The sequence below is a fragment of the Dermacentor albipictus genome, chromosome 8, assembly GCF_038994185.2.
Source record: "Dermacentor albipictus isolate Rhodes 1998 colony chromosome 8, USDA_Dalb.pri_finalv2, whole genome shotgun sequence".
Taxonomy (NCBI): Eukaryota; Metazoa; Arthropoda; class Arachnida; order Ixodida; family Ixodidae; genus Dermacentor; species Dermacentor albipictus.
Window position 1 is genome coordinate 11,621,531 of NC_091828.1, and position 21,771 is coordinate 11,643,301.

The 21,771-nt window shown below is 44.7% G+C and overlaps 1 protein-coding gene across 6 annotated transcripts in view; it reads right to left on the minus strand.

Moving 5' to 3' along the window:
* The window catches only part of LOC135915545 (tartrate-resistant acid phosphatase type 5-like), a 142,098-nt gene extending 132,578 nt beyond the window's left edge, over positions 1-9,520 (minus strand). For 3 of the 6 annotated variants that reach the window (XM_070523052.1, XM_070523053.1, XM_070523051.1), the window contains exon 1: positions 9,370-9,520. In XM_070523052.1, coding sequence (XP_070379153.1) covers positions 9,370-9,478 — 109 coding nt within the window. In that variant the 5' untranslated portion in view covers positions 9,479-9,520. The remainder of the gene's footprint in view (positions 1-9,369) is intronic. The other 3 variants (XM_070523055.1, XM_070523056.1, XM_070523054.1) reach the window with 2 other exon arrangements.
* Between the last annotated feature and the right edge of the window lie 12,251 nt (positions 9,521-21,771).

Consider the following 21,771-nt stretch of genomic DNA (forward strand, 5'->3'; position numbering starts at 1 on the left):
GTATCTGTGGACGGATAATTGCCACATCAAGACGAGCAAATCGGCAGACAGCCGAGTATTTCGCATATCAAAGGACTCAGACCTTACCGTGTTTAGCCAGGCAACCCAATGGATGTCTGGTAGTCAACTATTGCAGGCTAAACTTCATAACACTTAAAAAATGAATTACTCGATAAAAGGTCTTCAACGTTTTTTTCAAGGCCCAGGTTTATCAGCTATCCACTTTAATGCACGCAGTCTCAGAAAACATTGTGACGACATTCATGCTTATCTAGCATCACTTGGCCGCCACTGTTCCTTCATATGTGTGTCTGAGGCGTGGCTATCACCTGACGATAAAAACTTATGCTGTTTACCACAATACTTAACAGAGTACTGTCACCGACAATCAAACCATCATGGTGGTTCTGCTATTTTTGTATCATCTTCTATAAAATATTGACACGTGTACTTATCTTTATCGGGCAACCACGTTTCGCCGCTTAACAACTGTAATCGCAGAGCGAGGGACGCGCCTGCATGTATCCGACGTTTCTGGAAAGTTATCGACGCTTCTATCCGCGTGTCTGTTGTCGCCGAACTTTGTGTTATCAGATTTCATCGCGTGACACGAATGGTGTAGAACTTTGTGGAAGACACGAGGGCCCTATCAGTTAATCTGGAACATTCGACGACTGATCTATAAAAGCCGACGCGCTTGACCCGCTGATCAGTTTTTCGACGATCGCCGAATGTGTTCGCCGCTATCGTTGTGCTATAAGTGTAGCCTGTTTTGTGGGCACAGGTTCGCCCAATAAAGGTTAGATTTGTCGTTCACAGTATTGCTACTGTGTTATTCAACGTCACCACCACGTGACATCTGGTGGAGGTGCTTGCGCGTTCATGTACCGAACGCCCCCGCAAAGCCGCGCTCCTAGCCCGAAGCCCGACAACAAAACCAACGTCGCCCAAGACCAGCGTGCTAGCCGCCGACTGCAAGGACTGCCCCCGGAGCACGGACTTCTACCTGAGAAGACCAAAAAGATTGTGGACAAGCCAACCTCTATGGCAGGCCATTCAAAGTCGTCAGCGACCACTACGCGTTGTGTTGGCTAGCTAACTTAAAGGACCCTTCAGGACGGCTGGCGCGGTGGAGCCTCAGACTACAAGAATATGACGTAACGGTAATATACAAGTCCGGAAGAAAACACTCCGACGCCGACTGCTTATCACGCGCCCCAATCGATCCCCCGCCGCAAGACGACGTGGATGACGACGCCTTCCTTGGGATAATAAGCGCGGAAGACTTCACTAAACAGCAACGAGCAGACCCGGAGCTAAAAGGCCTTGTCGAGTATTTGAAAGGGGACACCGACGTTGTCCCTAGGGCATTTAAGCGCGTGTTGTCTTCGTTCACGCTACGAAACAACCTGCTCGTGAAGAAGAACTTCTCACCAGTCCACGCCAGCTACCTTCTTGTGGTGCCGTCAGCACTCCGTCCAGAAATACTGCACGCCCTACACGACGATCCAACCGCTGGGCACCTCGGATTCTCCCGGACGCTGTCGAGGATACAGGAAAAGTATTACTGGCCGCGTCTGACCGCCGACGTCGCCCGTTACGTCAAGACATGCAGAGACTGTCAACGACGCAAGACACCACCGACAAGGCCAGCAGGATAACTACAGCCGATCGAACCTCCTCGTCGGCCATTCCAGCAGATTGGGATGGATTTGTTGGGGCCGTTTCCGATGACAACATCCAGGAATAAGTGGATCATCGTGGCGACGGACTATCTCGCCCGCTTTGCTGAAACCAAAGCTCTACCGAAAGGCAGCGCAGCCGAAGTGGCGAAATTTTTCGTCGAGAACATCCTGCTGCGACATGCTGCCCCAGAAGTCCTCATCACCGACAGAGGAACGGCTTTTACAGCAGAGCTCACCCAAGCCATTCTGCAGTACAGCTAGACGAGCCACAGGAGGACAACTGTCTACCATCCGCAGACGAATGGTCTCACGGAGCGCCTGAACAAGACCATCGCCGATATGCTAGCAATGTACGTCGACGTCGAGCACAAGACGTGGGACGCGGTCCTGCCGTATGTCACCTTCGCCTACAACACGGCGGTGCAAGAAACAACACAGATCACGCCATTCAAGTTGTTTTACGGCAGGAACCCGACGACGACGCTCGACGCCATGCTGCCGCACGTCACTGACGAGGAGAATCTTGACGTCGCTACCTATCTCCAGCGCGCAGAAGAAGCCCGACAGCTCGCCCGCCTACGGATCAAGACCCAGCAGTGTACCGACAGCCCAAGGTTATCCGACGTATTGGCGCACTAGACTATGAGGTCGTGCCAGACGGCATTTCGCACACACAGCGGCGCCGCGCACGATCTGAAGTGGTCCACGTGGTGCGCCTTAAACCATTTTACAGACGCTGATGAACCTCCTTAGTTGTTTTCTTTGCTACGAGTGCTTTTCTTTGTTACTTTCGTTTGTTTGCAGCATCGGGTCGATGCTTTTTTAAGAGGGGGGTAATGACACGTGTACTTATCTTTATCGGGCAACCACGTTTCGCCGCTTAACAACTGTAATCGCAGAGCGAGGGACGCGCCTGTACGTATCCGACGTTTCTGGAAAGTTATCGACGCTTCTATCCGCGTGTCTGTTGTCGCCGAACCTTGTGTTATCAGATTTCATCGCGTGACACGAATGGTGTAGAACTTTGTGGAAGACACGCGGGTCCCATCAGTTAATCTGGAACATTCGACAACTGATCTATAAAAGCCGACGCGCTTGACCCGCTGATCAGTTTTTCGACGATCGCCGAGCGTGTTCGCCGCTATCGTTGTGCTATAAGTGTAGCCTGTTTTGTGGGCACAGGTTCGCCCAATAAAGGCTAGATTTGTCGTTCACAGTATTGCTACTGTGTTATTCAACGTCACCACCACGTGACAATATAAACGTCGGAATGACCTCTCTCCCCTAGCTGACAACACTGAATCTGTTTGGATTGAAATTGATGACGAACATACACAAACTGATGCTGAAAAAACCATCTTAGCTTGCATATATCGCTCGCCATCATCGTCAGTCTCAGAGTTCTGCTTTGCACTATACGAAAGCCTAGATAAGATATCCTACGAAAGAAAAAAAAAACGTTGTTATTATGGGAGATATCAACATTAACCTTCTGGATGAATCCAATGAGAACGTGGTTGAATACTCGAATTGCTTTGCGGGCTTTGGTTACGAACAGCTGCTTACAGTGCCAACAAGATATATCACAGGTGGCTCAAGCACGCTTATTGACCATATTTTATCTAACTACATATCATGTGATGAGTGTGGTGTAATAACACTCGACATTACAGACTACTATCCAATCTTTTGTCGCTTGTCTCATGCCTCACCACGCGCTGAGCGTTCTTTCCAAAGGTCCTTGTTTAACAAAGTTCAATTCATAGATTGCAACTCTTCTTTTGACTGGTCGACGATAAAATCTTAATTAAACGCTGAGCTAGCTTTTGTACGCTTTTCATCTGTCATACAGCAATGTGTCCATGATGCAACCACTTTTGTTCGATGTAACAAGACGTATCCAGCACCCCACAACCCGCGGCTCACAGATGCTTTGCAGATGTGCATGCGCAAGAAAGAGAATATGTACAAGAAAATTAAACGTTGCCCATTTAACTTCAAATTGCAGAAGCGATATGCTCGTTACAAGAATGTCCTAAACAAACTGTTGACAGGTGCCAAAAAGAAGTACTATGAAATTAAAATTAATGAAGCTTAAGGTATCGCTAAACAGCGGAAGCTCATAAACACTTTTTTCAACAGAAACTTAAAAGACTCGCCAATAAGTGAGATTTCAAGCTGTAGTGGCACGTATCGAAATCCATCAGACATTGCAAATGAATTTAATAATTTCTTTTCCGATAACAATAAGCCTCTTCCTACCAGTCCTATGGCAGCAACCCAGAGACAACCACAATCTTTTTTTTTATATCCTACCATGCCGGACTAAATATGCAATGTCATACAACAACTAAAGCTAACAAGTGCAGGTCTTGATGAAATACAACCAGTGCACCTAAAATATGTTGCTGATATCGTTGTTGAACCATTTTCTTATGTAATTACCCTTTTATTTAAATGCGGTGTATTTCCATCTAAACTTAAGAAAGCCAAAATAATACCTGTATTTAAAAAAAGGTGATAGACGGTTGATTTCTAACTATCGCCCTATTGCTATATTATCCGTGTTCAGAAAAATTATAGAGAAATTTTTTGAAAGACGTCTAAGTATCTAACAAAATTTGACATTCTTTGCACCACGCAGTTTGGCTTTCGTGCAGGTTACTCTACTAATCTTGCACATCTTTCATTCACTCATCGAATTAAGCACCACACTGACGAAGGTAAATATGCAGGAGCAGTGTTTATTGACCTCAACAAAGCGTTTGATTCAATTATTCATATTATTTTAATTGCTAAATTAAACGCAATTGGCGTTGTAGGACCGGCGCTAGCTTTCGTTCGCGATTATTTAACTAATAGACAACAGGCTGTTAGTATTTCTAATCACCTCTCTAAATTCAAATTAATTGAGAGGGGAGTTCCTCAGGGGTCTATACTAGGCCCATTACTCTTCACTATCTAGATTAATGACTTAACTGCCCATCTTTCGCATTGTGAAACTTATCTCTATGCGGACGACACTACGATTCTTACTGCGGACACCTAAATTATTAGCCTAACTTCTAAGCTCAATACCGATTAGGAAAACATTATTCGCTGGTGTCCTTGCCACTCTTTAGAAATTAACCCTAGTAAAACAGTTTTCATGCTATTTTACCCCACTCAAAAGAAAATTGTAAATATTCCAAACATAGCTATCGATAGTTACCCCATCAAACCTTCTAGTCATTGTCGTTTTTTGGGGGTTGTCCTCGATTGCAACTTAAATACACTACCCACATTTCACATCTAAAGCAAACAATTGGGTATGGTATCCAGATTCTTATAAAAGCACGTCCATACTTTAGACTGCCAACCTTGCTTTCCCTTTATCATGTATTTATTCACAGTCACTTGACTTACTGCATTGCGACTTGGGGCAACACATATAGCTCTCATCTTGTTCCTTTACAATACGTCCAGAACCAGGTCATCCGCATTATTATTTCCAGTCACCTCGATGTAGTGCATCTGCTCTTTTGCAAGAGCATCGCATTCTCACAATTCATAAACTATTTCTAATAAACATGGCAATCCTTGTCTATAATTCCCTTCACTCAAACATTCCCAAAATAATCGTTAACACTGAACAATTTGCTAATCATTACAAGACTCGATTTGCATTAGCTAACAACTTATTACCCAAAATCAGAACTAATTTTGGCAAATTCACTTCTTCGTTCACAGCGATGTCTTACTGGAACTGTATTCCAACGGACACAAAACTGTCTCATAGTATGGGCAGCTTTAAAAAGGATTTATTCTCATATTTACTTAACTTGTGAATGCTGTAACGAAATTTAACATGTTCTGTTTGCTTCATTATGGGTAAACCATTATATCTCTTTAACATTTCACATTTCCCCATTTCAGCAACATTTCATCATATTTGTCCACTTGTTTCCTTGTGTCAGTTATTGTTAGATTACTGCCTCATAGGCTACATTTCACTTCCCATGTTTTTTTTTTAATTCAAAACTTGATGTAATTCTGTACAGTGTTATGCCATGTTTTCAGTTGACTTGTTTTCTTACATTAATACAAGTTAAAAATTCTACCTCTTTGCTGTATTTGCATTAACTTGAATTGTTTTGTTACTTTTATTTGTTCATAACGTCGTTCTTTGTACTATCATATGTTGCGGTTCTTTTGCTGTCATGTGTAAGTATTTGTAGACAACTTTAAAACTTTGCTGCGTTTGCTGTAACCTAACTTGTTTTGATATTTCTAATTAGAAAAGGAGGTCCCCCTAATGCCTTCCGCTTTGGGACCTCCTTCTGTATATCTTGTTACTGTGATTTTATTTTCTTGAGTGAATAAATAAAATTCTTCTTCTTCTTCCTAATGAAGCGGGTTTATTAATAGCTGCTCTTTTCTTGTGACAGCTTTCAAATATGGAATGATCGCGGGAGTAGGGAAAGGCGACATGAGAATGCGTATGGTCACTTCAGTAGAGTAAAGCTACTACTAGGCATGGCCACATTTGCGGACAAACAGTATAAAAAATTATTTCAACATAATTTACGGCACATTTCTGTTTCTTTTGAGAAATACATACCATGCAACTTTATACATGCGGGTATCGACGCAGGGCGTGCCGACGCAATGTCGCGTTGAAACACCACAGTGTCAAGGCGACAACACGCAAGCGACTGTCCAGCGAATCAACAGTGGCCCCGCGTACCATGCGCCAGTGTGAGGGAATGACGGCTAATTTTCTCGCTCGCTACGATGAACGGCGCACAAGAACGCTTCTAGCCCACGCGTCTCGCTGTGCGCCTTTTGTGTACCACATAAACAGACGCAAGTGGCGCAAGCAAGGTAACACTCAGCGTCGCATCACGACTTTCGTAGGCCGTCAACGCCACCGGAAAATATCAATGAACGCAAACAGCACAGGAAGCTTCGCTTACATCGATTCCGGCAGTGCGTGGAATCTGAATATTTTTATGCGAAGCATATTACGAGAGCTCAACCCAGCTCCTCAGGCGCGGCGGTGTCGCCTTCAACACCACGTGACACCATGACGTCACGACAGAGGAGAAACGGGGGCGCCAACTGGCGCCGTCGCTCGCGGCGGTATATAAGCAGCTGCGCTTGCTTCTGCTACACACTCACGAGGTGAGATGCCTCCTGGAGACCGAGCTGCTCGTTGGAATGAGAAGCGAAGGTTGCGGCGTGCTACAGAGACTGATTTTCTAGGTGGCTTTGGCTCAACTCTTGCAAGTTGGGCTGGGTGGGAATCGGACCAGGGTCTCCGGAGTGTGAGACGGAGACGCTACCACTGAGCCACGAGTACGATGCTTCAAAGCGGTACAAAAGCGCCTCTAGTGAATGCGGTGTTGCCTTAGAAACGAGCTGTTTCTAAGGCTCAGGCGTGCGTCGCTTGCTCAGGCGCACATTTCGTTGCCGCGCCGAACGCTGCGTTGCTCGACGCTCACCGCGTCCAATGCGGGACGCGTAGTCGCTGCGCAGTAGCCCATTGTCTTACACCCCTTGGCGGGTCGACGGGAACGCTATCGCGTTCCACTCTTGAAGGCGAAGCAGAGTAACGCATGAGTTGTTTCTTCGTCTAGCCGAATCAAATATAGCCAAGCAACAGCAGTTCACCAGGCTAAACAGTGGTTCAACAACTAAAATAAAGGCTAGTATGCTTCGCATCCTGGGCTTAACCTTAGCTAAGCCACAGCCATTTTTTTTTCATATTGCGCACTGCGTCAGCTTCGAAGACCCGCTGTAAAATAAGGGAATTGTAATTTCGTGTTTAATTTGCCGTGGACCCTCAGACAAGGCACTATTGCGAACCACGCGCGTTATACGCGCTTGGTTTGGCACACACCGTCGTATATCTTTCAGATGCAAATTTGCAGATGTCATTTATGCATTACAACAACAGTGCTCACTGCCTTCGATGCCACCCATTATATGTCACAGTTTACCGCATATATTAGTATATTACCGCATATATACCTCTACAGTGGCAACAAAGAGCCCAGCGAAGGGAAAATTACCAACGTTGCTCTCCACGTATCGAGTCGCAGAAGCTACGTGTATCCCTCATGGACACCCCACGGGGATGCGTTATTTATAATTTTTGTCCTAGCGCCGCAGGTAACCAACTATTCCCTCTCATAATAGACCCTTGAATATTCTGTATTTTTAGTCACCATTGCAAGTGAACTTCCATGAGGCAAGATTTAGGGCACTGTTGTTTCATGCTTTGGATATACGGCATTTCAAATCTGTACGCAATGGTTGCTGCGCACAATGGGCTTCAAGCTACATTATTTCTGCGAGGTAATTTTTGGGTTTACGTGGATACTAAGCACCGCAAGCTTCATTATAAAGACCTCGGGCCGTATAACGTAAAACTATTCCAATACATTTTTATTCCAAACTCCTGACGTCAAATTTGCGCAACCGCCGACGCAAGCATCGCGCGTTATCCCGCAGGGTTGTCTGAACCAACCAATCAAATGCTCCCCGCGTTCATAGGAGGTCACTTTTTTTTGCTTGAAAACCGAATAAGATTGCCTGCACTGAGCGGCTTGTCTTATCTAATTGGCTCACCAGAGCCCACTCAGGGCTGTCCAGAGGGCCCGTGTGACGGCAGAGGGGCTCGGCCTCTCTGTACCGACGTGGGAGCGGCCCGCATCAGTCCCAGACTGATCCCTCAGGACCTAAATAAAGTTATTCATACCATACCAGAGGCGAGGAGCGTGCTCAAGTGGACAGGGATTCGATAGGGCTGAGCCACTGCACTGAATATCAATAACCGGATGAAGAGGGTGGTGCCGGCGTCTGCGATTGGTCCGCTTTCTCTATTTTAGCTTGTGGTGGCTCATCAACAATCGCGGCGGCGTGCAACGGAAGCTTAAGAATGACACTAAAACGGATCCCCAGCAAAGAAGAGTTGGAAGAACGAGGTCGTAAACGTGCCCAAAGTGCTCGAAAACGTTACACGCCCACACATAAAACGATAAAGCGTGTAATAAAACACACAAATAAACACATGCTCTCCGGCAGGGGCGAGTAGCCAGTGTCTTAGCGACCGTGGCAGCCATCTTCTATTCCTTTCGGAACGGGGCAGCCTCGGCTATTCAGAAGAAAATTCAGTTTTGTTCGGCATATTAATGCATAGTTAACGCTTACACGTAACTTTGACGTGGCAAGCTTCTGCGGTTTTGTGACGTCGCGTGAGCGACAGGTAAAGTTGGTGCAGCCCGAAAACAATAGCCGAGGGCTAATGGTAAAGAAGCGTCGAATGAGAAATAACAATTTTTGTTTTGTTCGCTATAATTATGCATAATCAGTGCGTACACGTCACATCAGATGGGGAGCTATCGCGGTTTTCGTGACCTCGCGTTACAGACAGGTGCAGTGCGGGTGGTCCAAAATATTTTTTTACCAATCGCGGTGGGCTGATTGCAAAAGTGGAATAGCAAAGTTTCGAATAGTTGTACGTTATAGCACCCCTGTTTTCTGGTTCAGCCAATACTGAGTTCTCAAGACGCGTCGCCACAACCTTAAACACTTGTTATTCGTGAATTAGCACCTAACTATCCTGGAGCCAGGGATGTCGTCAGCGGTAAGGAACGAGCATTGAACATGACATGCACTTGAGGCACGCCCCGACGCTCACCTGCGAGAGCTGGAAGCAGCGTTGGGCGTCGGCTGCTGCCAGCGGAGCGCGGGCCAGCGCAGTGCCGCATGGCCGCGTCACCGGCCGGCCGGCATTCGCCGAGCGGCATGCGGCGATGATGGTTGCTTCCTGGCGATGCCCGAGCGTGCCCATTGCGCGAGGCAGACGAAGACGAAGGCTGCGAGATCCCTAGAGCACACGGCCGAATAGCAGGCGAAAAGCAGGAGCGCGAAGTGAACGTCACACAAGGTGCAGACGAGGTACCGGACGTCGTTGAAGAGCGGTGATTGCGTAAGCCACGTGACAGCGGCAAAGAAGCAGACGACGACGGGATGACTGCATAAGCAGAGGATAGTAGCGGGGACTCCATGTGAGGGATGGACGAAGAAGTGAAACGCGATCGTGTTTTAGGTGGTGCAGGAGTTTCGCATGGTCTTGCACGAAAAGACGATGAATTTACTGTAAACACGCAGTTCGAGCTCAACTGTGATCGCATCGTTCTTCTTCAAGACCAAGCATGAATCTGCGTGGTAGTGATGGAGCGAATCATCTCTATTGATGCTGAACCGGCTTCATCGCGTCAACGAAGCGTAGTGGCGGCGAGCCTCAAATGACGAGGGCTGTGTTTTCCTAGAGCGAAGTAGATCTGGAGGAGGAAAGAACTGGAATTGCAAAAAGGCAACGGAGGTTTGCGGTTTGGCAGCTGAAATGGAGGGGCGGTCCCACCAATGTCACTCCGCTTCGCTTGTTTTCACCGTGTTAATAATTAGTGCAATGAAGCACTAAGGGTGCGGGCGCATATAGCTTTAAACTATTACAATTGATTTTATCACGTCGCTCGACTTTCGATAACAATATACATGTAATTATAAGCAGCTTCTTGATAACATTGCAAGGGTCAATTAGGAGGCAAGTTGTCGATCTGTACCACCATGGCACTCACCGTGCTTCTCTTGCTCCCGTTTTTAAGTACCCCGACCCGAATGTCCATATTTTAGTCTGACGAGTAACCACGAGAGAACCGCCATTCGACGTCGTCTCGACGCCGTTCTGTGGTTGACGCCGCTAAATCGTACCTCGCTTCGTGAATGGTAGTGAGATAGCAGCCGTCAGGACCGGTCCGCGCCGCTGCACGGGCAACAAGGCATCGTCGAATGCGATGATTGCTTTTTTCATCTTCTGTTTGCGCACCCGGAGAGCAAGCTCTCGTGCAGGAAGGCTGTGCTTGTCGTGGTGGGCGCGACCGCGGCACGCTTCCGGAGGCGACAGCCTCGTCGCGGTCACGGTCGTGTCAGGAATGCACTGACACGCGTCCGGCGCCAGATAAGAGCGCGGCCGCAGTCGGCGCGAAGCACGAAGCACGCGGTGCTCATACGGTGCGCAATGAGCGATTTATTGAGGTTTTATGAGGTTTTATTTTCGCCCTTCACTAGTGACCGATTCTAATATAGACACACCAACAGACTGGCAAGAGGGAAAGGGAAACGAAGAGGCAAGGATTGCGATGTTAGTGAAAATGCTGAATGCTCCCATTAGGCTTCATGTGCTCTGCAAAGACAATTAAGGTTGTTTTAGTTCGTATGAGCGCAAAACGATCGAATTTGACTTATGGAACAAACCTTGTTTACAGCGTACTTTAACGTTGTTCTGGTCAAGCACCATCACTCTCTGCCTTCAAATGTACGATGCCTTGATAAGGTGTTAATTGATTGCGATTATTTCACTCCATGAGACCATAGGGCAAAAATATTTGTTCGTCCACAATTCTTTTCACAGATTCATTTGGTTTATTTTGTTATACCGTACATTTCTATTAATGCTCATCTTTATGACATAAGCATCGACTATCCGGATCCTTCGTCACCTGCAGGCTGCGCCTCTGGCAAATGAAAGCCCACTTGACTGCTGTCGCATATCAATGAAATTGGCCATCAACTGTGAAACGCTATTTCAACGCTCTGCGCCTGCCGCATCATTTGCTCTCCGAACATTCCCTACTGGAACACGTCGTCTGGCATTTTGATCACCCGAAAGTTCGAAAAGTCTTGCCGAAGGACGTGGAACGAATGCGGAAGAACCTCGAAATTTACAGTTACGCCTTAGAAACCATAATCTGTAAGTGAGGGATACTTCAGGAAGGAAAGAAAAGCTCGAACCTCAAAACCAAAGGGCCCTATTCTCACATACTAGCCTGTCTTTGCTCTGCAACATATGTGACATAATTTACCTTGATTTCCAGTTACCCTGTTGTCCCGCCGCCACAGAATATTCCTTGAATATTCCTTGAATATTCCCTAGACAACTACATCCATGTAGAACATCACAGGAGTTCTGCTGTAAGCAATATTTTTGTGCACATTTGTCGCGGTAAAGTGAGGGGGCTATTTGTCTCTTCTGCAAAGCTTATTTGTGCACACGGGATGTTGTGCTCCATGGCGCGTTGATTGTGCTGCACTTCATGCGTTTCGTTTTGTGCTATAGAGGCGTTCAGTTCTTATTGCGCACTGCCAATATTTTTTGCCTTTACTTTATTACTTTTACCATTTCTTTTTTTTCTTTGTGAGACTATTTCTACCAATTATTTCGGACAAGTGACCTCATGAGCAGGCGCTATCTCCTGCTGACGTCAGAGCAACAACTCCTGCAACATGTTTCGGAAACCTAGCAGCATTCACGTCTCATTCAACGTACATACATAATACAGAGCCAACGAAAGGCTAAATCTCCAGTACAGATTTTTGAAGCCACTCGACTGTGCCTCCCTCTTCCCAGTGCACTCTCCTAATTGAGTCGAGCATAACCTGAACGGAGAGTCTATATTTATTTAGCCGACAAATATAATCTCGCCACAAAGGCCTAAAAAGCTTCAGGAATGATGCATTGCCTTCCCTGCACTGAAGGAGAGACAGACGTACTCCAAAAACAAAACTGCTGTTTTCACTAGGCCTTGCGTTGAGTAAAGGAAAGAAAAATGACCGCTGAAGTTGAGTAACTAAGCAAGGATTTCACCAGAAACCCGTTTATTGCGCATCTCTGCAGCAGTTTAGTGGTGCATCTCTGCTTGAGTTTATCAAAGAACAACACCTTTCCTTTTTTGTTTTGTTGTTCAGAAAGCATTATGTGACTGTTCGGTTACTACAGAATAAGATATTTGCTATCTGACTCATGGTCACAGCAAAAATCACTGATACATAATAAACCAGAAGAACGGGGGTTAACCGATAGTCCCGATTTGTATTATTCATAGGAAGCCAATAAACATTGACACAAAGGAATAAATAGGGGAAATTACTTGTGCTTACTAAATGAACTTAAGAAATTATGAATTAATGGAAATGAAAGTGGCTGCGAAAAAAAATACACTTGCCGCAGGTTGAAAGCAATCCCACGTCTACGTATTACGCGTGCGATGCTCTACCGATTGAGCTACCGCGGCAACGTTTCTCCACCTACTTTTTTGGGCATTTGTGTTTCCTATTATAACCCAGGGAGTGTTAGCCAGCACCATCACTCACAAACATTGGCGGCGGATGTGCGACATCTCTTCTGCCACAGGCGTCACGAGTACGTGACCTCTTTGAGTGAAGGCCTGTCACTAAACACACGCATGCTAGCTGCAGGCATATATGTATTAGTTGGAAAAATAAATACTCAATAAAGTGGACGGGGAAACGTCGCCGCGGTAGCTCAATCGCCCACCGGAAATGCGAAGAAGTGGAATCGCTGCCTGCCTGTGACAAGTTGTTTTAAAGCGAAGCTTTCTTTGCCTCTTTCTTCGACTTTCCCACTGCTGCTGCTGCTGCACACTGCAAACAGGTTTGACCCTTTTAGGGAGTTTTGGCCTCGTTGCATAACTCAATCCTTTTAGGGAGGACAATATCCTCCATTCGGAGTTTTTTTTCACACCCGTGTGTTTGATGGTTTTATGGGGAATTATGGGAGTTTTTTAATTCTACTTTGAACACCAACCCGTGAGCGGTTGCAGGAGTCTTTATGGGGAACGTTGGGAGTTTTTTATTCCTCTTTTGCACACTAGCACTATGGAAGTTTTTAAGAGGGGCTTTGGGCGCTTTTACAAGTGGACATGAGAATTTTATTTTGCTGCTTATGGAAATTTAAAGGAGAAGCGATGGGAGTTCTTACGTACATATTCTCGGAAACGTTTGGCTTCTTAAGGGAGTGTTGAAGGAGACTTGGGAAATTATTTTGCCTCCTTGTTGGAGTGCTTAGGTGTAAATATGGGAACAACTGTTCCCATATTTTGGGAGCTTTGCATAAGGGAGCACTTATGTTTAATTATGAGAGTTCAATGTTTGCTTTTTATGGGAATCTATAAGAGAATGTATGGGAGTGAATTTTTACAGCTTTAAGGAGCTGTTTTATTAAGGGAGTTTGGGAGTTTTGGGAGTGCATGTGAATGTTTTGGGAGTGCATTTTAGCTCTTTATTAGAGCTTTTACAGGTAGGTCTGGGAGTTTATTAGGCGCCCTTTGGGAATTTTACGAGATTGAAGGCAGTTTTTTTGTGTGTTTAGTACATTGTGTCTAACGAGGTGCAAAAGTTATGACAAAGCAATAAAATGTGGGGAAATCTATTGCAGTTCCAGAACCAACTGTGCCAGCATGACAGCACAATCAATTACTATTAGCATAACGAAAGTGGAATAATTCAATAAATTGGATAGAAACAAGCAAACCAGTCTGACAGGAAATTCAAGCATTTTGCAAGCTTCAGTACAGTTGAAAATCTACAAGTGCAGGCAAGACTGAAATTGAGTGGCTCAGAACATCATGAGCTAATGGGCAGGCCTTGCATGTATTAGAACAGGCCAGATTTGTTTTTGCACGTAAACAAGCATGCTACAAAGAATGATGCAAGGAGGCCAGACAGCACCAATGACCTAGAACATTATAAGGTACCTTTGAATACCTATGCTATTTCTAATCGGCATCTACGTACAACTTATTCTCTCATGTAACATGCAGCTGCAAATAAAAAGCCAAGGTAGTACCACCCACTCTGAATCAATTTCCTTAGCACTGTGCAGCACCTGAAATTCAAGCTTGCCAGCTAGAGAACATGACAAGTTCACAGCAAAATGGGCATAATGTGATAACAGTTGTCAAACAGGTGACATCTCAGGCTGAAGTAAATTCAAGAAGGGGTCTAGTCGTCAGGGAACGAAAATCCAAGCAATTTCAGCTCACACTTACATGCATACACAGATGTCACTACGTAGGTTCTTTTTGTGATGCCCCGTGACCTAAGTCAGTATCCAAGAGGTTCATTAAGGAGTGGCACATATGCAGTGGCACACACCCAGTATACATACACAAGCTTGTGTCAAAAAAGTTCATTGAAGAGCTGCATCTACCCAGTGGCCCCAAGTGCTTATAACCAATGGCCACAGTGACACATACCTATGGTAGCCCCAGGGGCACGTACTGAATTTCAACAACTATAAGGAATATTTCAAAATTTCTGGCCTCAAAACACACCTCGCATTATATAACAGACATAGACACAAACAACAAGATCACTCATATAAATCGGTGTCAGCAACCTGCCAAACTCCCCTACTTCTACACACCTCGCTATGCCGACTAAATCCCCATGTTGAGCATTTAAACTTGCCTCACAAACGTAACAAACGTAGACAGATTATGTACTACTAGATTGCAAACTGACACCACATGAATATTTAAACATAGCATCACGAATTATTCAACAGTGCTGGGCCATTCAATGCTGCCACGCCAAGTGTATCTCGGCCACCTCAGATGTTAGGAAAAATTACAGCCCATTGCACATTAGAACGACAGAAAGCTGAGCTAGTTGCTAAGGATTCATTATGCGAAAAAAGTTGAGGCATGTAGAGAGGACACAAGAGTAGAGAAGTGGACAACACGAGCGCATTGTGCAGTTGCAGACTGGATGAAATCGATAGTATGACAAAAGCCCATCTGGTCGGGATGCTACATACTAAAAGGAAGAGGTCCAGACAGCGACCAAAATGGCTAAACATAGTTATTTACGTTTTGCTCCCCCATGGGAGCCTTGTGAACAAGACTCCCAAGGGGAGCCAAAATGTAAATACCTATTTTCAACCATTTTGGCCAGTGTTCGGACCTCTTCCTTTTAAGTTGCAGAACGCACACACCGAAGACTTCGTGAAAATTGCACATCGTGTGAGCATCGTTATCTTGTAGACTAAGATTAAAACATCACGGCACTGACAAAGCTATAAACAAGTGTTTCTATAAATGACCACAAGGCTTTCCAGAATGTTTCATTAATTGAAATGGACCATTAATGTTTTGTTTCTGCAAAGAGTACCTTCTCATTCTGACTTGATTAAATATAATGGACCTTCGAGCAATTTCTGAAAAGTATTTTCATTCAGCTAGGGTGGTATATAGGTACGAATAACCAATTTAGGGACCCCTATTTTGTAGTGAAGAAAGAGCATATTATTAAAATAAATCTATAGCTGCAGTGATTAAATGTTTCTGAAATTTTTAATCAACTCTTTATATCTGCAGAAGCTGTTTAGTTACGTATTAGGATGACTAGCATCACTGACAATGAAAGGAAATCATGACAACACATCACAAAAACTAATAAAATGAATGTTTCGTTGACAATATAATGCGTTGTTTTATTATACACAGATTATACAAAACACCAGCAGTAATGCGCATATCTTCAGAGTGCACACACAGTTCACCAACATAATAGTAAATACAGGTCAACATCATAAAGCAACACAGGTACTGGGGTTTTTCTTTCACATTGGCATAAAAAACCAACGATATGAGCATTCAGCCATCTTATAAACAGCACCTGCTTGCATGAATTCAAGGAACTTTCAGATGTGGAAGATTCCTTAGGAGCTTTTAAGCAATAGGCAATACACTACTATTATGGTTAATTTGTTGCCTGTAAAAGTGGTAAATCAGGTGAACTGTTAGTTGTCCTTCCGGTGAAGGATATTGCAGAAAATGTGAGGACAAAAACATTATAGGAGCTTTTTGGAAGCTATGAATGTTAAGAAGACAATATGCAATGTTACCATGCTGACAGACAGTCAGATAAAAGATGATACAAAGAAAAAGTTGTATATAGATTGCACAGATGCAAGCATTCTGCTTCTTTATTGCTGCAAAACTGGGCAGTTACAGAAGTGCTTCATCCCCTGAAAAAAATTTTAACAATACGTTCACTATGGAGTTCTATTGAGGATGCATCAGATTTGCATGCTTCAAGTGGTTTGGGCTGTTCAGAGACAGACATCTGGCTTGTAAACGCAAGAGCATGATGAAATACTGCAAGTGCTCCAGAAAAATGCTTACATGATAAGGGAAATGACAAAAACAAGAACGTGGATGAAAAGAACAAACGGCCCCAAAGTCTAATTTTAGCAATGTAAGGTTTTATGAAACATAATTACACTTCTAAGCCAAAACAAAATGCCAACATGATATGCAGAGAATTGGTGCTGGAAATGGAATGACCTCACTAAACAATCACTACATATATAAAAACGACACATTTGCAGGAAATTTCACAACACACGACATATAAACTATGTGATTCATGATCCACCCATGTCATACATCATATTGTTCAAGTAACCAACTTCTTTATGCAAGACCCCTGTAGAAGCTTTGTTATTGCAGTTATTGGTTTCTTGGATGGAAAAGGCCTAGTATGCAAATCTGCACTTCCCTGCCTAATATTTGCAATGTGCATGTGTACAGTCAAATTTTGGCACAGTTTGGCATCTTTTGCAATGTTTTATGAGATATCCAGATGCTGTTACCACCTACATCTGTGCATGATGCTCCTGCAGCCTGCCATTACCACAAATCCTGGTCTATCCTGCGTAACACTTGCTGCTGCAGGCATTAAAGGCACTCAAAGGTACCCCAAAGTCAGGTTGAGCATTCTGCACAGGTTAGCAAGGTCTGAAAAACTTGCAGGACATTGTAAAATATGTCAATACATGGCAAAATACAACATCACAAAATACTGAGAAAATGTAAGGCTAAAAGTGCACACTGATATATAAGGGCCTTCCCAGACAATCCGATAAATGCAATAGCACACCTATTGAAATCTCGAATAGAAAAATTCATTACTTGAAAAAGATGTATGGTACACATAAAATAGGCTGAGTGATTTATCTTATATGTCACGTATAGTCAAACTTTGCTGCAAATGTGAGCCTTTCAAGCATGCATATAATCGCACTCATGTACTAAAACAAGTTCATGTGCAGTGCTCATCCTGTGCATTTCACGTGCTTCTTCTTATAGTGTAGTAACTGTTTCCTAATGCCAATAACCAACTCTCCCAGCTTTCAGCAATAGTATGCAAGATTATTTATTCTTAGAAGTATGATAGCATGAAAAAACAAGGAGAAAGACCTATCAACAGGACCAGCACCAACTACAAGGTGATTTTGCTCCTGGATGGAAACGAGTATTAGTAACCATAACGACTGTCAGTGTTTCAATGAGGGAGTGGGTGAACTCAGAACTTGCGTGAAGAATAACTACAGTAGCCATCTGGCTGCACATATGAGCCATGGGTGTTTCCCCTGTCTCCCAGCTCATGAGGTTAGTTGCAAAGAGCCCTGACAGAGCTGAGGGATGTGATTGAGATTTTCCACATTAGCAAACAAAGATCGACATGTGTCAGAAAATAGTCACCAACTCTCGTCAAAACATGCAATTTTTATAGAGCATTTATCCTCGATTCATTACACACATTGCGTTAGGTGACTACTGTATTTACTCAAATCTAGGCCAACCCCGACTCTAGCTGACCCCCTAAAGTCCGAAGCCAACAAAAAAACATATATATGACCTCCTCGAATGTAGGCCGAAGAAAAAAAGCGAGGACAGCGTTCACAAAATGCAAACAGCATTTATTGAATCTGAAGGTGCAGAGCTCATTCATTGTCATCGTCACTGTTAGACTCGTCACTGTGTTCATTGTCCCTGTTACCTTCAAACAGTGCGCTATCTTCGGTACCGTCAAGCGCATTACATATGCTGCACTTTTTAAAGGCGTGCACGATCAATGTACCTGGGATGTCGTCCCAGGCTGAGCTACCCAGCCCGCCAGCTGCGATAGCGATGAACGTTTGATGCGGCCGTTGCCATTAGCATGTGATCTTCGTCAGTCAACCAGTCCGCGTAATATTTCTGCAGACGATCCTTGAAAGGTTTGTTGATGCAGACACCAAGTGGCTACAACTGGCCCGTCATGCCGCCCGGTATGACAGCGAGGTCCATGTTCGCTTGGGCAAGTGCAGCCCTCACGTTGTCGGTCAAGTGCCCATCGTAAGAGTCGATGACAAGGAGCGAGGTCTTTGTCAAAAGGGCTCCTGGACGCCATCAGCACACAATCTTAACCCACTCTTCTACAATCGCACCCGTCATCCATCCGTTCGCATTTACCTGCACAATGACATTTCTTGGGAAAGCTTCTCGAGCAGGCACGGTCTTCCTTTTAAATATCATATAAGGAGGGAGTTTATGTCCATCAGCTGTGCAGCACAGCATCACAGTTGCGCACTGATTGTCGTAGCCCGCAGAGAGCACCTTCACCTTTTTGGCACCCTTTTCATTCACGGTGTACACCACTGGCATGTCAAAATACACAGCCGTCTGGTCGACGTTGACGATTTGCCCAAGGTTGTAGCCTGCCACTACTCTCTTTCGCAGCACATAGCGCTGGAAAGCTATCAGCTTTTCTTCGAAATCACTGGGCAGCTTCTGGGTGATTGAAGTGCGACATAGGATGCTGAAGCCGAAGCGCTTCACGAATTTCTGAAGCCAGCTCTGGCTGGCTTTGAATTCCTTTGGCATTAGGCCTCGCTCCCTCGAAAGCTCCCTAGCTTTTGCATGGAGCACTTCTGTTGTCACTGGAAGGGCAGTTGCTCTCTGTGTGCGAACAAAGCTGTTCACAGCTGTCTCCACTTCGTGGCGATGGCTTTTCTTTGGTCCGTGCTTGTCCTGTGTGTTCCTTCTTTGTCCCTTGTTTTTGTGCGGTTACATGATGCATACCGCTAAATGCCATCCTCGTTGCGGCGCACACAAAGAGCTGCTGTCGTCCCCTCCCACGATAGACGTTTTTCTCGTCGAAGCTGAAGTCCCGCCCGGCTTGAAGGTTCGACGATGCCTCCGCGGCTATCACAAGTTTTCGCTTGAAAGCGGCACTGTAGTGTCACCTGCTTGGTGCCATAGCAATAACACTACGCCACACACCGATACGGCCGACAGGGGACAGGTCAAAATGGCAAACTCGCTTGTGTACGGTTGGCTACTGGCATGGCTAGTAGCGGCTGCGATACTGACTTTCCTAGATGGCGCTAGCTATGCACAATATTTAGCAGTTTCAATTAAAAACTAGCGCGTTTTTTTTTAATCCTCGAATCTAAGCTGACCCTAGAGTTAGGAATATGATTATTTGAAAAAATAAAACTATGGGCCTAGGTTCAAATAAACACGGTAATTTGTTTCGCTACTTTTCTTAGTGCCCCACACAAGATTAACCTTTTCCATGCCAATTTTATTTTCAGAAAACCACCGAAATTTCCAAACTATTTTTACGAGCTATTCTTTGTGAAGAGTTTTCGTTACTGCAATATCAGCAGTTCATTTACAACTTTCTGCTATCTTTTACTAGCTGATTTTTATGTATTTAGGTTGCAAACAGACAAGCACGCAAAAACAGTCTACATGAAGCATATTTTTTGGAAGAAAGTCTAGCGTACGTTTCTTATCCTCCATGAAACATGTTCTTCCAGGAAGAAAGGGGGTTAACAGAGGGCCCCGATTTTTATTAGTCATTTCATAAGAAGGCAACAAGCACAACACCAAGGACAACATAGAGAAATCACTTGAGCTTAATAAATGAAATAACAAAACGATAAATTAATGGAAATGAAAGTGCATGAAAAAACAACTTGCCGCAGGTGGGCAACGATCCCACAACCTTCGCATTTCGCGTGCGATTCCCTAGCAATAGAGCTACCGTGGCGCCGTCTACCCATCCACTTTCTTGGGTATTTATGTTTCCTTGTAGAACCCTGGCAGTGTTATTCTGCGCCACCACTGTAACACCAACACTGACACCAAGGACAACATAGGGGAAATTACTTGAGCTTAATAAATGAAATAACTAAACGATAAATTAACCAAATGAAAGTGGATGAAAAAACAACTAGCTGCAGGTGGAGAACGATCGCACAAGTTGCGGCAAGTTGGCAGTGGACATGAAGCACCCTTTCTGCCGCAGGCATCGCGAGAATGTGATCTTTTTTGGGTGAAACCAACCGGTCAATAAACCCACACATGCTACATGAAGGCATCAATGTTGCCTGATTTGGGACCCTCATTATGTAATAAATGAGAGGAAAGGGGGTCAACCGCGGGGCCCAATTTTTTATTAGTCATATCATAAGAAGCCAACAAACACTGACACCAAGGACAACATAGAGGAAATTACTTCAGCTTAATAAATGAAATAACTAAACGATAAATTAACCAAATGAAAGTGGATGAAAAAACAACTTGCCGCAGGTGGAGAACGATCCCACAAGTTGCGGCAAGTTGTTTTTTCATCTACTTTCATTTCCACAAATTTATCCTTTCGTTATTTCATTTATTAAGCTCAAGTAATTTCCCCTATGTTGTCCTTGGTGTCAGTGTTTGTTGGCTTCTTATGATATGACTAATAAAAATTGGGCCCCTCTGTTAACCCCCTTTCTTCTCATTTATTACATAACGAGGGTCTCAAATCTGGCAACATTGATGCCTTCAGGTAGCATGTGTGGGTTTCTTGACCGGTTGCCTTCACCCAAAAAAAGATCACGTTCTCATGACGCCTGCGGCAGAAAGAATGTTCCACGTCCACCGCCGAGGTCTGTGAGTAGTGGCGCTGGCTAACACTCCCAGGGTTCTACAAGGAAACAAATACCCAAAGAGAGAGAGAGAGAGAAAATAATGTAGAGAAAGGCAGGGAGGTTAACCAGAGGTAGTTCCGGTTGGCTACCCTGCGCAGGGGGAAGGGTTAAGAGGGATAAAAAGAGAAACAGAGTAGAAGGGGGAGATAGAAAGAAAGGGAGACAAGCACGAACAAAGCGCGTACACTACAGAGCGGTAGGGGGCGGCATTCTTAGAGTCTGTCGTGAAGCCCCGTGGACCGCAAGAACCTTACTAGCGCGAGTAGGGCCTTCAACGCGGATGTTCTTTCGGAGCATTGGCCTAAAGCTTTTTGTTCTGAAATTGGACGATTGTCCAACTGGTCCAGCACTCTGCACATCACTTGTCTCTCAGCACTGTATCGCGGGCAGACACAGATAATGTGTGCGAGCGTCTCGTCGATGTTA